This window comes from Scardinius erythrophthalmus, assembly GCF_964197995.2.
Source record: "Scardinius erythrophthalmus genome assembly, chromosome: 20".
NCBI classification, from domain to species: domain Eukaryota; kingdom Metazoa; phylum Chordata; class Actinopteri; order Cypriniformes; family Leuciscidae; genus Scardinius; species Scardinius erythrophthalmus.
Window position 1 is genome coordinate 6,653,338 of NC_138240.1, and position 17,695 is coordinate 6,671,032.

Below are 17,695 nucleotides of genomic sequence, written 5' to 3' on the forward strand. Positions count from 1 at the left end.
TGACAAAGTTGTTTCAGAGGCAGAGCAAGTAAAAACATTTTCAATAATGTGCATACAGTATATAAATCATTTACACTAAGATCATGAACATGCATTATAAAAGTAAATACAATTATTGTTGATTTAAAATAAGGGTTTTCTATTTCAGGAAATTTTAAAACGTATTCCTGTGATTAAAGCTGAATTTTCAGCCTTCAGTGTCACACGATCCTGCAGAAATCATTCTAATATGATGATTTTGCTTTATTTCTAATTATTTCTATTATCAATGCTGTAAACAGTTGTGCTGCTTAATATTTTTATGAAAAACAGTGATCCCCCCCCCCCAGGATTTTTTAATAGAATTGAAAGTTCAAAATAACAGCAATTATTTGAATAAAGAAATCTTTTGCTACATTATAAATGTCTTTACTGTCACTTTTGACCAATTTAATGCGTCCTTGCTAAATAATTTTCTTCAAAAAAACCCAAAAAAAAAATCTTACAGATTCCAAACTTTTAAATGGTAGTGTATAATTGTTAAACTAGCTGGTATTTTCCTCTAGATTAATGCTGTTACATTTATCACACTGTGCCATAACTGTTTTAAGCATTAATTGTAAAGTTAATTCATTATGGGCTGTTAGGTTCTAAAATAGGAATTGTCTTTTATTTAAGGAAAGATGTGCAGGAAGGGGGGAATGTTTTATTACAAGAGGAACCATATGGAAAGTGACAGTGAATTTCAAGGAGACTCTTAATCATGTGTTAATAGTCCGCTCACCGCTCTAGCCGAAGCGCTCTGAATTCACTGAGGAACGCAGGTTATTTCTCTGAGCTTGTTAGAAGTCGTGGTACATGCAGAGAGATGTGTGTGTGGTGTCAAATTTATTTATGCTGAATTTTACTGTAGAAATTGGAAGGTCTTCATTTACACCATTAACCATTTACATCACACAATGATTATCTGCATTTAAAGGTGCTGGTTTTTAACCATAATGTCACTGAAATTGCTGTCTTAAAGGAATAGTTCACCCAAAAATTAAAATTATGGCTTCACATCAATTTCGCTCGAGGTAATTCGGGGCCTTTGGACTCTATAGGCACCCTCTGCCTGTCAATCCTTTTGCTCATTTAGTCTTGCTGACATAAGGTTGTCTGAAATGTCTTTCGAGTGCAGAGTTTTGCAGAGATGGTGTGTGGTTGAAGGATGTGAAGGAAGTTTGCCGAACAGGAGAAATTTCTAACGGCACATTCAGTTTTGTGTCTTTGATACTTTTTAAATAGAAATTAATTTAATAGACACCAGATTAAATTGTTTCGAGACACTTGGGTTTCGACCCTGCATCATCTAAATGTGCACCAAAGCTCAATGTGTCTGCAGATTTCTTGCTAACTGCTAGGCAACTAACATAGTGTACTGTACATGGGTTTTGACCAGGGTGCCAATTACAGGGGGTTCGGGGGTTCTGAAGGACATCAAAACAAGATGTTGTGGGGGGTCAAAGAAAGAAGTCAACTCGTAATATGAAGCTTTACCTATAAATAAGATGCATTTCTAGCTCTGAAAGATTTTAAATCTTAACCGTAACCCAAATTGTAACTGTCATACCATTAGCTGAGCACTGAGCAGTTGAATTAAATATAAAACCGTGCTCATTCAGGGACTTGTATTTATTGCATGGACGAAGAACATTTAGGGCCCTATTTTAACGATCTGAAACGCAAGTGTCAAGCGCAAAGCGCAAGTAACTTTGTGGGCGGGTCTTGGGCGCTGTTGCTATTTTCCCGGCGGGATAAATGACTCTTGCGCCCGACGCAAATCTAAAATGGGTTGGTCTGAAGTAGCTTCATTATTCATAGGTGTGGTTTGGGCGTAACCTGAAATAAACCAATCAGAGCGTCATCTCACATTCCCTTTACGAGCAGACGCGCTTTTTCCATAGTGGATTGCTATTGTAACGGCGGATTTGCCAGGCGCGCGCCAGGAGCGGTTCACAGCCGAGGAGAGCAACGCTCTTGTCACAGCCGTAAAAGAGAGAAGTTACATTGAAATGGAGAAACCCACCCAAATTAACTTCAGTTAAACAGGCATATGATAATTTGGGTAAATGTGTAAGCTAGATGTATGCTTTTATAATAAATTATCTATCTATCTGTCTATCTGTCTATCTATCTATCTATCTATCTATCTATCTATCTATCTATCTATCTATCTATCTATCTATCTATCTATCTATCTATCTATCTATCTATCTATCTATCTATCTATCTATCTATCTATCTATCTATCTATCTATCTATCTATCTATCTATCTATCTATCTATCTATCTATCTATCTATCTATCTATCTATCTATCTATCTATCTATCTATCTATCTATCTATCGTAATAATGTATGATTTGCAAAAATGAAAACGGCTGCTTCTGTGTAGATGAGAGAATCAAAGTGTATGCGCGTTGTGCACACGCTACATTGATTATGGCCAAGCATGCGCCCTTAAAATAGCATATGAATAACATGCGCAACGCGCCACTGACTTTAAACCATTTTTTCCTGGTTAGTGGCGCAATTGTTTTCTAAACCTGCAAAATAGCATGAAGGAACGTTTGCGCCGGAACATGCCTGCTTTTTTGCGCTGAACCGCCCAGGGAGCGCAAGTTCATTCCCTAGTTTAGCGACGTGCTTCTGTGGAGGGAAAAGCGCGCTTTGCGTGGGTGCAAAATAGGAATGATACATGCGTCGGTGTACAAAGTCAATTGCGCTGGGTGCAAGATAGGGCCCAATGTGTTTAACTCTTTGCCCGCCATTGACAGATTTTTCCGGCTTAGCGCTCCCTACCATATTAACACGCAATGACACACCTTCTAAGCTTATGTAAGCAGATGCATATGTAAAATAAAGTGATGATCAACAATAGACAGCATTTAAATCAAAACTAATGCTACTGAATGAAATGTCGTCCCAGGACGAGCTTTAGGACTGTGAAGCTTTGTGTTGATGGACTCGATCTTTTCCATCTCTGTTTTGATCATCATTCTGAATCCGATCTGGATCTGACAAAAACAAAATTAACGTAGCTTTTTGCTTAAAATTTAGCTTTTTTATGAAACTACCCACATTAAAGTGTTGATTTAAAAAAAAGAATGCATGAAGCATTGTTGTTGTTTTTAAAGCAGAGGCTCTGTTCTTTCTTTTTATATATTGCATGTTCAGATATTCATACAACAAAATATTATGGGGGCCACGAAACTTTTTGTGAAAATGATCAAAAATGCTGGCACTGGCTGGCGACTTTTTAAAAAAATGCTGACGGGGAAAGAGTTCAGTTTTATGATAACTTTTGCCATCTTTAATACTGTTAAACTGAATGTACAAAGTAAACTTTGCTGAAAATATCCTCAACTTCACAACACCAAAATAGGAGCATGCTGTTTAATTAATTGCGTGTGAAAGTTGCGTTTATTACTAAAATAGTGTATGTATATGTGTGTGTGAGAGTGTGAGTGTGTCTGTGTGTGTCGGGGGGGAAAAATGTAATATTATTATTTTGTCAACTCTTAAATTATTTTAAGACTGAGATGATCCAATCAATTAAAATCAATAAAATCAAGCCCATCATTTCTGTTTCACAGAAATACGGCACATTATGGAAGTAAAACGGGCTGATATCTGTACATAAAATAAGATAAGGCTACATCAATAAGAGGAAGTGTTTTTTATAGTACTTAAAGTCAGCATGAAATGGAAGCTGTGTTAGCCTTTTCTTCCCTTTTCTTACATATCTGAGTGAAACCACTTCTCCAACAAGACAAAAATGATGTTTGCTATTGCTTTGATCTCACGGGTGACAGGTAGTCCTGCCCTCATGCGGAAGAAAGAGAAGAGAAGAGAAGAGATGTCACTGCAAGAGGAAGTTATTTTGATGGAAGATTATGTGGGCACATGAATTTTATTCGAAATTGTACAAAGAAATCATATATAGTAAATACTTCAATATTCCACAAAAAATAAGAATTGTCAATTTTGATTTCATGGTGACTTGTACTGACAAACCATATTTAACATTTGGTGTGTCTCCTGTTAGTGTTTCTTTTCACATGTATATTAATTCTTCCCAAAGTCAAACTGTATGATTTCTGTATTGCATCTTTCAGTGTCACTCCCCAGAGTAGGTTTTCCAAGAAACTAGATTACAAAGACTTTCTTTTTCCATCCATTGTTGGAGTTGTTCTCTGGGACAGCTAGTGCTTTATTTTGGAGGACTGCCTGTCCAGTGGAGCAAACAAAGAGCATCAGTTTGTGGATGTCTGTGCTGCTTTCTCTGGAAGTGTGAGCGCTCGCTCGCTCTATTTTTACACCCCAGCGTTCTGAGAAAAGAGTGACTGTGCTCCAGTTAGTCTCCCGTGTTGGAGATTCATTGTTTTGTCATAGGAATGATGTCAAGGCCTTTTTGCTTTTTGGTCACATGTTAAATTAGTGTCTGTGTTAGTGTCAGTACTAGTGATAATACAAAAGAACCACTTGTATCATGTTGTCATAGAGCAGCTTGACACTTTGTTGCTCTTATTGTAATAAATGACCACATTTCTGTGGTGCTAGCAACATCAAGGTAATGGGTTTGATTCTTATAGAATAAATGAACGCATAGTGTTTAGTGTTAGTTGCTTTAAAATCAAAGTGTCTGCCAGATGCACAAATGTAAATGTAATATGTAAGGCGTCCGCTAACAACTAATTTGATCATCATTGATTAATCTGTTGATTATTCCTTAAATTAATCAGATATTTCACATCTGGCCCAGTGTTCTTATAAAAAACAATGTGGAAGTTGCATACATATAAAGGTTACAATATTGTAATTGAAAAAAAAAAAAAATCTGTTACTGTATAATTTTTTTTTTCTTCAAAATCATTAAATTGAATTATATATGTGATCAGATGGGGGCAGTAACTTTTTTTTTAAAGAAATACTTTAATTTCGCAAGGATGCATTAAATTGATCAAAAGTGTCAGTAAATACATTTATAATGTTACAGAAGATTTCTATTTCAAATAAATACTGTTCTTTTGAACTTTATATTCATCAAAGTATCCTTAAAAAAACAATTATCACGGTTTCCACAAAAAAATAAGCAGATCAACTGTTTTCAACATTGATAATAATAATAAATGTTTCCTGAGCAGAATGATTTCTGAACGATCATGTGACACTGAAGACTGGAGTAATGATACGGAAAATTCAGCTTTGCGTCACAGGAATAAATTACATTTTAAAATATATTCAAATAGAAAACTTATTTTAAATTGTAATAATATTTCACAATAGTAATGTTTACTGTATTTTTAATCAAATAAATGCAGCCTTTGTGAGCAAGACATTCAGAAACATAAAAAAATCTTACCAAGCCCAAATCTTTGAAAGCTAATGTGCATGTATCATAATGTATGCACAACATTTATATAATTTTAAAAGTAACTCTCTGTCTAATGTGAAAATGTTTTGGCCTGAATATTTAAATAGTAGTAGTAATAATAATAATAATTCGTCACATTTATATAGCGCTTTTCTCTGCACTCAAAGCGCTTTACATATAGAAGGAAGAATCTCCTCAACCACCACCTGATCCATCTGGATGATGCAACGGCAGCCATAGTGCACCAGAACTCCCACCACACACCAGCTTACTGGTGGAGAGGAGACTGAGTGATGAAGCCAATCAGTATATGAGGATGATTAGGAGGCCATGATGGACAGATTTGGGCAAATTTGGCCAGGATACCGGGGTTGCACCCCTACTCTTTTTCCAAAGGACATTTTTAATGACCTCGGTTTAACGTCTCATCCGAAGGACGGTGCTTTTTGACAGTACAGTGTCCCCGTCACTATAGGACCCACACAGACCACATGGTGTGCGCCCCCTACTGGCCTCAATAACACCTCCATACAGCAGTACTGCAAATATGTGTGCGCTCTTCTGATTTAACATCTTCATGTCCAGGTCAAGCATGTTAGAGTGCGTGTATTAGCTGCTAGTCGCGTCAGCGGGTCATTATCATCCTTAGGTGTTGTGCTAGTATGAACAGAGACGACAGGAGATTGTCAGTGGCCGTAAAACCCTCTAATCTTCTTTTCACCGCTAACAGAGAGCATGTCATGAGTGCCTGGTTCATGACCCCTGATCTCTTCTTGTCTTACCTGGAATTCCCAGAATGATGTGTTACTCACATGACAGATTATGCTTCCAAACCCAGCTGTTGAAGTTCATTTCCGTTGGATTTGAGTGACATCATCAAGTTAATGCTGGGAAATGGATGAGGTCAGAGCAGATGGCGTTTCCACCATTTCCTCATTTAGACTCTCTTGTTTTGGTCTCCATAGACGCTTAAATCAGTAACCGAGGAAGTGCTCGATCTCACAGCTGAACGTTCTTCCTGAAATGTATCGTGGCGTAAGAAGGAATAATCAATAGTTTTACATAAATTTGTGAGGGGTTTCGGGTTTGTATCCCATTTTATCCTGATCTAAATGCAATACGCAATTAATTGTTTTAAGACATAAATAGTAGTGATGAACTGACATTTCGGCAACACAAAATATTTGTTCAAAAATGAAACGGTGTCTATTTCATGTTTTCACTTTTCATTTCACTTTTAGTCTATACTGTTCTCAGGAGATGCATAAACAAAACTTCACTAAACATTATTGATATCGCGCCTCCCTAAAAATTGCAATAAGCTTTGTGCTTTGTTACATTTGATATGAAACGTAATCTGGACTTTAAAATCTGAAGAGGAGGAGCATTACATTACATAAATATTCATTATATTTTTACTTAACCTGTTGTCTTCATTATTTAATGTATGTTAAATATAATCCATCATGAAAACAAGTTTCTATTACAGCCACAGTTTAAATGTTTCTATTTTAATAAGGAATTGGAATAGAAGAAACTCTTATATTAATAATTATATCATTAATATAATATAATAATACTTAATACTTGCATAATAATTGTCATAACTAATAAATAAATAGCATAAAGCCTTACATATGCTAAGAATGCAAATGCAAGTAGAAGATACTCTACTAAAGCATAAAAAATGTTGCAAAGTTTCCTCAGCAGTGCGCAACGTTGAAATATTAAAGTGAACACCGTTATCCTGCGGATCGCTGCAGTCTCTTAGGAATTCTTAGGAGTGTGTGTGTGTGTGTGCATCCGCTAATATTGTATACACTCCATCTGTACACACGTATATATGTTGGTATTGATCCGTGTGTGTGTGTGTAAATGTAGGCCAGTTGTGTATTAGGATTACATAAGAAGAGGAGCCGGCAGAATTGTAGCGAGAGAGAGAAAGAGAGAGAGCGCAGACATGAAAACGGTGCTGTGCCGAAAGTGGGCACGCGCTGTGCAGTCGTTCAGGACTCGCCGTGGCTCTGTGAGTCTTATTTATAGTCCCTCTCTCTCTCTCCCTCTCCCTCTCTCTCCGGGTGCCTAATCTTCTCCGCCTCAGAGCTTAATTAGATTGGAGGTCGGGTGGCCATGGGGAGAGATGAGTGTGAACTGGCTCCCCTTTGGTTGCTGCGTGCGCCTGCAGAGAGCCCAGAGATGGAGGAGGCGCGGAGGGGCGCGAATCGAGGTGCGGGGGGAGTCCAAGGAGCTAAGGAACAGCTTCATCATCCTCTTCTCACCCAGGCATGCGTCATGCCTGCTCAAACTGCTGGTGGGGATGGGAAAAAAGGCGCTTGCGGTGGCTTGATCCTCCAGGGATAAACCCTTCCATCAGCTGCCACCTTAGAGAGAGGATTGTCGTGTTTCTACCCCCCTTTCCTAGATCCCGCAGTAGAGATCTCGGGGCTTGATTTGTACAGAGTTGGTTTGTATCGCGTCAGTGGGCGTGTTTTGTGATTGTGTGCAAAGTTTTTGTCGTATATATCATGATGTTTTGTGTTGTGTGTTAGCGTAGCGTTTGGGTTTGTGGCTTTGTTTGTGCTCGGGGAAAGTTCTGGTGTTGTGCATTAATCTGATGTTGCTCGTGTACTTTTGAAATAAAACTTTGCGAATGAATGATGATGATTGTGAAGCCAGTGGAACGTAAACCAATGTTTAATTGCAACGTAACGTAGCATCCTTACTTGATGTGCGTGTGCAATAATGAGCCGGTAATGCAGGTGCAGGTGTAGGTGTAGGTGTGTGTGTGTGTGTGTATGGAGTGGTCTTCTCTGGCTCCTGTCGCATAGCGTAGCTTTTGCTGGCAGCGGCTGTACTGCCTCTGTTGATCTATCTGCCGTGCTGTTTAAACTCTTTCATTGTCTGGGTTTTGTGCTTCGGTCATTACCGTGAGATGCAGAGGGGAGCAGGTGTTTGGGGCTCTGTATCCCTCAGGTGTGAGGCGTATTTTTAGAGTGACTGGCAAATTAGCGTGTGCGAATTGATGTGCATGTGTGCGTGCATTTGGACTGGGTGATGTATTGAATATTCACAGTGGTTTAGCAGTGAAGTTAAGCAAGATTATGAATATTGCAATCATTTAAATCTAAAAAAAAAATCTAATGTCATTAGACTAGTTTCACAATCCCTCTTGTCTCAAAACTCGCAAAGATGAGAGTGTTAAGACAGAGATGTTTTAATCTCTTAAAATAAATGAGCAAAATTGGAAAGTATAGTTTTTAAGATTTTAATATTTGTGAATCTGTCCAAAACTTAACTTCAATTATTAATTAAGCCTTCTTGTGGCATTTTTTCATATATTTAAATGTTTTAAATATATGTAAACATAAATGCTGTTTATTACTATGTATATTGTTATATTGGTTTCTTGGGTTCATTTGGTTTAGAAAACATGCCTTGATTATTTTTAAATAGATGTTTTAGTTGGTACATCAAGCAATTTTAATCTACTTAATCTACTCTGAAGAACCTTTTAAGCCATTTCAGAGAAAATGTATATATATATATATATATATATATATATATATATATATATATAATATAGTGGGTGTGTGTGTGTGCACGCTTTTTCTCTGAAATGGCTTAAAAGGCTTCCTTCAGACCTGGTGGATATTTATAAATACTATATTATATTTTATTTTATCTATACCACACAGCCCTAGTGTGTAAAATTGCTATGCAGTTACTGGGAATATTATTCTTTGTGCATTGGTTTTGTGAACTTGTTGGTCTTTTAATATTGTTCATCCTATGCAGCTAAAACACATTAAAATGAATAGGGCTGCCCCCAACTAAAGATTTTCCTGAGCGACTATTAGTTGTTCATTTAAGCCATTAGTCGATTAGTCGGGAGAGAAATACTAAACCATAATAATGATCATTTAAAGTATTAATTAAGGTCTCAAGCTAATTAAATAAAGCTTGCCAACATGACTTTTCTGAGATCAGAACGCAAATAAAATAGATAGCATATAATATAAATAACAGCCTTATAATGAAAATATTTTTTAAGTGTAGGACATAAATATACATTTTAAACAAACAAACAAATAAATAAATATACAGCAAACTGAAACACTTAATAGAGAAATGGGCCTATTAATCAGGCCGATGGACAAGTAGGCCTAGTCTTAACATTTAAGAAAAATCTGTTTTTCAGAGGTCAGAACACAAAGAAAATAAATATACGTTATAAAAATGAATAAATAAATGAAACACTACAAGAATATGGACAATTAGGCTATACCTGACTCGCCATCACTCCGATCTCAGTCCTTCATATTATGAGAAAGACATAAGGGTTTGTCCACGTTGTCGGGGAGAAGTGAGCTCCGTGTCTTGCTCACAACGAATCCGGCTTTTGAGAAGATGCACTCCGGTGGCGTGGATGTTAAGTTAAAGGGGTGGTTGATTGCTATTTCACTTTTTTCATTTTAAATACTGTGTAATGTTGCTGTTGGTGCATGAACAGTATCTGCAAAGTTGCTGCGCTCAAAGTTCAACGTAAGCAGAGATATTGTCTTTTAAAAATCAGGAAGTTTAATGCCTACAAAAACGACTCGAATGGGACTACAACGAGATACTTCCCGGGTTTTATACGTAACTAACCCATACATTTACATCAACCCTCCCTCCGGAACATGTTCTGCTGTCGAAGAGGAGGAGTTATAGTGGAGAGCTGTAGCCGTCAAAGTGTTATTTTCAGCCAGCTGTCAGGTCTTCTGTGTTCAGGCTTCCTACAGACGCTGTAGTTCGTCAACAATGGTTAAAATTTAAGTTTGATTATGTTCCTGACAATTACAATCGTAGTTTAGCTCTCTGTGCTGCGCATTTTACGGAAGACAGCTTCCAGAATCTACACGAGTTCAATGTCGGATTCAACTATTACTCCAACATGAAGCAGTTACAGCTTTAAAACCAGAGGCCACAACCTGCAAGTAAGATTTAATCATTTTAAATGTATTTGCCTGTATAATTTAAGACGTACGTTTTAGTTTTATCAAGGATGTAAACAAATGCCAGCGCTGGCTTTAGTATATGACAGATGCGTATAAACATTTTGGACCCGAATTTGTATATGTACAAATTTTGTAAACGTATTTTCCATGTATACTTTATGACGTAATTTTTTGATTTGATCAAGAACGCAAACCAATGCCAAAGCTGTTTGGTTATAGTAGCTAGTTAGTTCGATGTTATTTTGTGTGTATAAGAAACGTGTACAAACTTAAAAAAATTATCGCAACAGCAAACTTCAGCTGCTGTTATCACATGTACACCTAAAGAAAACGACAAACTGAGTAAACTACCGGTAAGTTTTGTGAATAGTTAAACGGTTGTTCATTCTATCAATAAAACAATATCTTTAAAAAACGGTATTACTCAGTCATGTATTCAGTTATATTAAATGTTTAATCAGGGGGAAAGCGTATCTCAAAAGCTAACAAACAGCAGTAGCATTTTCAAGTAACAGCGTATGGGAATTCTTTGAGAAAATAATAATAATTAAAAAAAATTACTATTCAGAAACGTTTAGTAAGAGCCGTGTTTGCGGAGGTTCTGCTTGACTCTCTTCATCACCGCTCTCTGGGTGTGATTCTGGCTCAAACTGATGAGGCAATATTGACACCATTACATTTGACCGGGTCCGGAGCACATGCAACTGTCGCCCGTAAAGGTAATGGGCGTGAAGATTCCGGACGCAGTTTAGCCAATTACAACACACCGGCCGAACTAACCAATCTGAGCTCATTGTCTCTTTCTGAGGGAGTGGTTTCATAGAATCAGGAAGTCAACCGGTCGTTCGAATGACAGAGGAGGAAGCGGCTTACAATAAAGGTGAAATTTATGAAAAATAAGGCGTTTTTTAACAAACGAAACACGAAGACATGTTATATTGCAGCCCATAAACATAATCAAGCTAAGAAAAAAGGCAGTAAACCACCCCTTTAAACTTTAAGTTGAACACCTTTATCTAGGTTCACGTTAATGTAGAGCGAGTGGCCGCTGGCCATATAAAGTGGTATTATGTTAGCTACTACTACTAGTCATGTTTGAGGTCGCACATCAACTTCGTCAACCCTCTTCTGCCCGACATATTACCGCATGCGTGACCACCAATTCCTGTGGAGGTTCAAATTTATTCGACCAGTCCTCTTCTTGTCGACTTTTAGGGGGCAGCCCAAAGAATTATTATTATAGACATATATATTATTTTCTTGACCAAATAATGAGCCAATTTAATATTACCGGCCTGATGTTGCTTTGGCTGATATACAGATTTGTTTGTTCAATCTCGTATCAAAAACCTACCAATAGATAAATAGATAGTAATAATTTTCAGTGAATATTGTGTAAAATAACTGTTTGATTTTACAGTTTTAATAATTGTAATCGTAATTGACCACCCTGCTTTCTAGATACCAGCGTCAGCCATTAAACAACCCTATATTGGTTGACCAGATGACCACTAATAAATATCAATTAGGACTTCCCTATCATATGGAGGATTTTTTTATTATACAATTGTGCCTTTGCTTTTGCTCAGTTGTTCTGTTGACAAGTGTGGCGGTCAATTTACTGCTCTAGTGTGTGTGTGTGTGTCCTCTTTGTCAACATCTAACCTGTTGTATCTGCTTGTGTGGACAGGCTGTTCAGACATGTTAGCATTACTGGCTGCGATCTGCTGGTTGGGTTTACATGCGTCCCTGCTCACCCGGGTCTGTGTGGTGTGGACGGCTTCACGCTGATGGTCCTGTCGGCAGGACGCATTTCAGCTTATTGGGAACAGCAGGGTCCTCCTCACAGGCTGCTTACAGGGTCCCGTCCCTCTGAGATTGAGCTGAGCCGGAGAGAGAGCAGTCTTGACCTTGTTGTGAGGAGTTTACTAAAAGACTAGAGGTTTTTAGGTTAGTTCTCAGGAGAGATGGGTGACAGCTTCCTGTGGAGACGTCTCAAGTATAGCAGTCAGGTTTTAATTTTTATATTTTTGGGCTTGGATTTACTTTATTGGACAGATGGAGGTGATGGTATGGTATTTTATTAATTTGAAGAGGGGGATCAGACTTGAACCTGTGTCAGCAGCACGAGAACCAAGGCTCAACATATCTGGAACATGTGTTTTAGGAGCTTTTCAATGTATTTAGGCAGAAACCCAGGTATATGAATCTTTAAATGACCCTCATGTCATTCTAAACCTATTTTCTTTTGTAGAAATGTATTGTTTTGCAGAATATCCTAACCGCTCTTTTCAATGCAGTGCAGTACTGCAGTGATGCAATTTTGTAGGCCAACCTTTAAGTTCGCTTCACCCTGGTTCCCTCGACAAAAACCCAATTGTATTTTTCCATTGGCTTTTGGGATTATTACTGAAAATAAGCTCTGTGATAATTTTTTTTCCATGATTCTTACATCAGGGTAATCTTGACAAATCAGCACAACTTTATGAATTTTGAAGCCTAAATACAATCGTCTGAAGGAAAAGCTTAACATAGGCTATAAATGAACTGCACCATGGTCACATGCCTTAAACGTCACCACCATTAAGCAAAACCACTCTTTCAGCCTTTATTTAAAAAAAATTTCCTGAAAGTTTGAGTTAGAACACTTTGCTAGAGTGCAGGTATATACACAAGAAGGCTGTAAAAGCGAACTAGCGAGTTATTAGAAGAGTTTCCTGTTTGTGTGATGACGTTTAATGTCCCCAACAACCTCTGTAGTCCCATTTAACCACTTTATTTAGCTATAACTAGGTGGTATTACTGATGTTTTTTTACGTGAAATCTGGTGCTTGCGCTACAGACCGTATTTCAGGCAATGAACCAAAAACCCATTCAAAAAACCTACAAACTTCAGGAAGATGAAACTGGAAGTGCTAAAGTGCTAATTTTCATGATTGGCCTCTTTCAACTCTGAAGCCAAACAATAGCTGAATATGACCAAATTGAAATGTACATTTTTATTGGCTGAAAACCTTCCTCACCGCCGCTGCTCTCAAATCGTATTCGTGTGAGTTCAGATATGCTTTGACATTGGTGAAGATCATCCTAATGCTAATTTCTTGTCGCTGACATCATAACATGTTCAATTTAGAACAACATGAGGGTGTATTTTCAAATTTGTGGCAAACTGCTATTTTAATAATGTTAACGTGTTCATAAATGCGTTTTTGTTCATTAACTTAGTCGGACAAACTAGATTAAGAGAAAATGCTCGTAATTGTTGTTTATTTTAACATTTGCAAAGTCTTTGCGGGGCCTGACTTTGATTTATGAAGCGAGCAGCTTTGTAATTTTCATTTTCGCTATGAAACTGTCCATCATTTTCCAGAACAAGAAGGTGAGTGCTAGGTAAAAGCAGCTTGAACTGCCTTCAAATGATGCAGCATCTTTAGCTTCCTCGCTATCTGTCTTTCTCATCACCGTCTTATGAACAATATCTCCACTAGCCACCCACAGAAAGCAGCTCAGTGCAAGAGGAGAGAAGAGCTGTCTTAGCTTATCAGCGTCAGGCCCTTTATTTACTTTATCTCTGTGGATTAGTTTTATTTGCTGCATAGCGCACTATCCGAGTGCTTGTGGAAAGCCCGTCAAATGCACATGTCCACACTAATTGTACGCTTCTGTAGTAGTCTGAGGGCAGATATCCGCAGGCAGAATCCTCCAATTAGAGCCGCACGCTAACGGGGACGGCTTAGAACAAGGCGAAGTGTGTGTTTGTAAGGAAAAGCTAAAGGGAAGTGCAGAAAATGAATACTAAAATGTATGTGTGTATTGCACATCAACCATTTTGTCCTTAGGAGGACACTTAATATTCAACAATATTATCGATTTGACTGAACTGACACTATTGGAGGAGAACTGAACTGAGCTGGACGATGACATCACTGTTTTCTGCAGAGCCGCTTTATAGATGAAATGAACTAATTTAATTATTGATGGTCTTTACAACGGAACTGAATCAACACTGAACTGACTTACTGAATAATGACACTATTTTCTTCTTAGAGCTGCTGTACAGCCGAAATGAACTCTGTCCACATCATTACATCATTTCCCAGTTATCACTGTAAAGCTGCTTTGAAATATATATTGTATAAAGCACTATATAATTAAAGGTGACTTGACTAGACTTGACTAGATCAGAGTGATGTCATACATGATCTGTGCTGTGATTGGCCAGCCCTGGTTCTTTTAAAGGAACATGATCACCAGATAAAGCATTGATAACTTGAATTAATTAACAATTAATAACAAATTACACAACTACTATGAGTATATCAATTTATCAAACCTTACCGTTGACACATACAGTACACTCACGTTAAGCAGTTTATATAGCAAACCTCAAATGCTCGATTTGTTATATTGTCGAAAAATTGGATAATATACTTTACCTGCGTACAGTATACTCACATAATGCAATATATTATATAGCAAATGTCTGCTGCGTGATTGTTTACATTGTCACATCACATAAATTTCTGTGAAGCTGCGTTGAAACTGTGTGTATTGTAAAAATCACAATTTAAATAAATTTGACATGGAAGGGAGAAACTTTAATTTGAGTAGAATCAGGTGTAGATTAGGATATTGTTTAGTCCAAACAGATTTCTTATTTAATTAAAGCCGACTATTTAAAGAAGCTTTAACCGGACCTACTGTCAAAGTCGCCGCGATTTAACCTTGTGTCGTCATGGTTTAGTTGAGGTTGGGTTGTACTGTGGCCGTTTCCAGTTAATCATCAATATTGATGAGCATGTCTGTCTGTTCATTGGAACTAACACACCCTTGAGCTGTGTGTGTGTGTGTGTGTGTGTGTGTGTGTGTGTGTGTGTGTGTGTGTGTGTGTGTGTGTGTGTGTGTGTGTGTGTGTGTGTGAATTTGTCAGGCTGGTTTTTTATATGTGTCAAAAAGAAAGATATACAGACCCTGGTGTCATTCACAGTGTGTTTATGGACATCGGCTTACATAGATCTGTGAGTTAACATGGATTCAGTCCTCATATGTAATAATTCTTAAAAACAAAGAAATGATGCTTTCGCCCACGTGAGCTGTGGAAATGACAGGCCCATCCTTCATACTCACTCTCCTGCCGTATGTGGTAGACCCTCATTTTGACGAAGTGACGTATCGGGTCGTACCAAATAATGGGGTGTTCACTGGGTGTTCACAGGTATTTCTGTGTAGATACTATATAGCTGGGGAGGGGGTCTTCATTTGTTAATTTTTAACTAATATTCATTTTCATAATGTCATTTTAAGGAATATTCTGGGTTATTTACAGTGTAACAGTGAAGTGTGTTATGTGTGTTTTTATCTGTTTGGGGTCGGTTAGATTTTTTAAAAGTTTTTTAGAGAAGACATTAAAAACAGTAATGTTGTGAAATATTATTCCCACAATTTAAAATATATGTTTTCTGTTTTAATAAAATGTACTTTATTCCTGTGATGGTAAAGCTGAATTGTCAGCATCATTACTCCAGTCTTCAGTGTCACATGATCCTTAAGAAATCTTTCTAATATGCTGATTTGGTCCTCAAGAAAAATGTATTATTATTATATATTTTCTGTTCGCTGTTATTGGCCCAAACTGAACTGGCATGGATGCTTAAATAAATATCAGTATTTTGTGGTGCCACATATAGTTACATGAAACTGGGAAAGAACATTAAAAAATGGCACACTTCACCTTTAAACTGTACAGATAGAATCTGTGGCATGCTGTTGATTAAAGAAAATTACATAAAGTACAGTAATTAACTTCTCCCTCAGTTTTTACAAATCACAGACAATTTTGAGATGGGGAGGAGGAACTGCTAATTATGTGTGTCCAAAGTAATTGCCACAGATACTGTCATGCTTACAGTAAGTTGTACTTGACCAGGAATATTCCTTTACTATTATGTGTGCATCCATGTAATTATGAAATAATTAGTTCATTTAGGACCAATTTGTGTATAGGACACTCAACCCTACATGTCACGCTGCACAGCATACTGAAATTAGTGACGCCTGACTGGTGATTTAATGGTGGTTTCTTTCTCTTTTCCATGCAGAGCTCAGGAATGGAGGAGACGGTTTGGGAGCAGTACACTGTGACTCTACAGCGGGTATGAAACTCTTTGACATGAACCTACTCAAACTAACCCACACCCTAGCTCACCCACGTTGTAGAAGAGCGGGTCGGCAGTGAACAACGCATTTCATGTTTGTGACCAAAGAGGCCACATGCTGCACAGATAGATGATGGCCCTCTTAACAAACAGACCAGAGCGAGCCTAACTGCTCCGCCAGCCCCTCTAACATATAACAATACCTGAGATGCCCTCAAGCTCAAAAACCAAACTCATCAAACTCAATGTGCTGGATCCAGGACAATATTAGCTTTAGGATTATGATTATATCTGACTATTTTGTAACATTATAAATGTCTCAATGCCACTTTTGAGTAAAACAAAACAAAAACAAAAATTTTTTTAAAACAAAAATCATACTGACCTCAAACTTTTGAACAAAAGTGTATATACTGTATAGTCATTATTTAAAACAACAACACAAAAACGAACGAACGAAACGAAAAACTATTGAGTATGACATGCACATTCTTTTCCCTCTATTCTGTTATGGAAATACTGGAGGCTCACTCTTGTTATTTATTGCAATTCATTTTAGTAAATTAACAGTGTGATCAGTTTCTTGTTACCTTCATAATTATATCCATATGGACACGTACATGTATAAATGAACAGTAGATTATCCCAAATAAGGGGTTTGCATGAGACATAATTGTCATATGCATGTAAACATGGACATTGTCACTAACAACTTATCAGCATCAAAACATTTTGTGCTTGTGTTCTCCTTTTAGAAGTGCTTCAGCCTGTCAGATGAAGTTACCCCTCCCCCCCTCTCTTCCCATCTTGCCTTTCCTTCCTCCCATCCCGCTTTCCTCCAACATCATGCACAACAGGATGCGCATCTTTTATCTCCCGCGTGACAGATCGCAAGGGTTCACACACCATCCAAACACACACTGACACTATCACCACCATCACATATCAGACTCATCCTGGGAAAACATCTCAGCTCTTTGACATGTCAGATCCCTGGGTTCAGATAAGAATTATCTCGTCTTATCGCTGCAACATAAAATGGAAGATATAAGCTTTTGGAAGTTTTAAAAAAACAGGATACTTAGAATGAGGACAAGTTTATATGGTGTATCATGATCTATAAGGGCTTGACAGTGTGAACGATTT

At 37.6% G+C, this 17,695-nt stretch overlaps 1 protein-coding gene across 7 annotated transcripts in view; it reads left to right on the forward strand.

The window, feature by feature from the left end:
• The window catches only part of tjp2b (tight junction protein 2b (zona occludens 2)), a 72,966-nt gene that overhangs the window by 15,723 nt on the left and 39,548 nt on the right, over positions 1-17,695 (forward strand). For all 7 annotated transcript variants that reach the window (XR_014028993.1, XR_014028994.1, XM_081349782.1 and 4 more), the window contains exon 2: positions 16,493-16,546. Coding sequence is in view for 5 of the 7 variants with exons in the window: in XM_081349782.1 (XP_081205908.1) it covers positions 16,493-16,546 (54 nt within the window). In the remaining 2 variants the exon portion in view is untranslated. The remainder of the gene's footprint in view (positions 1-16,492; positions 16,547-17,695) is intronic.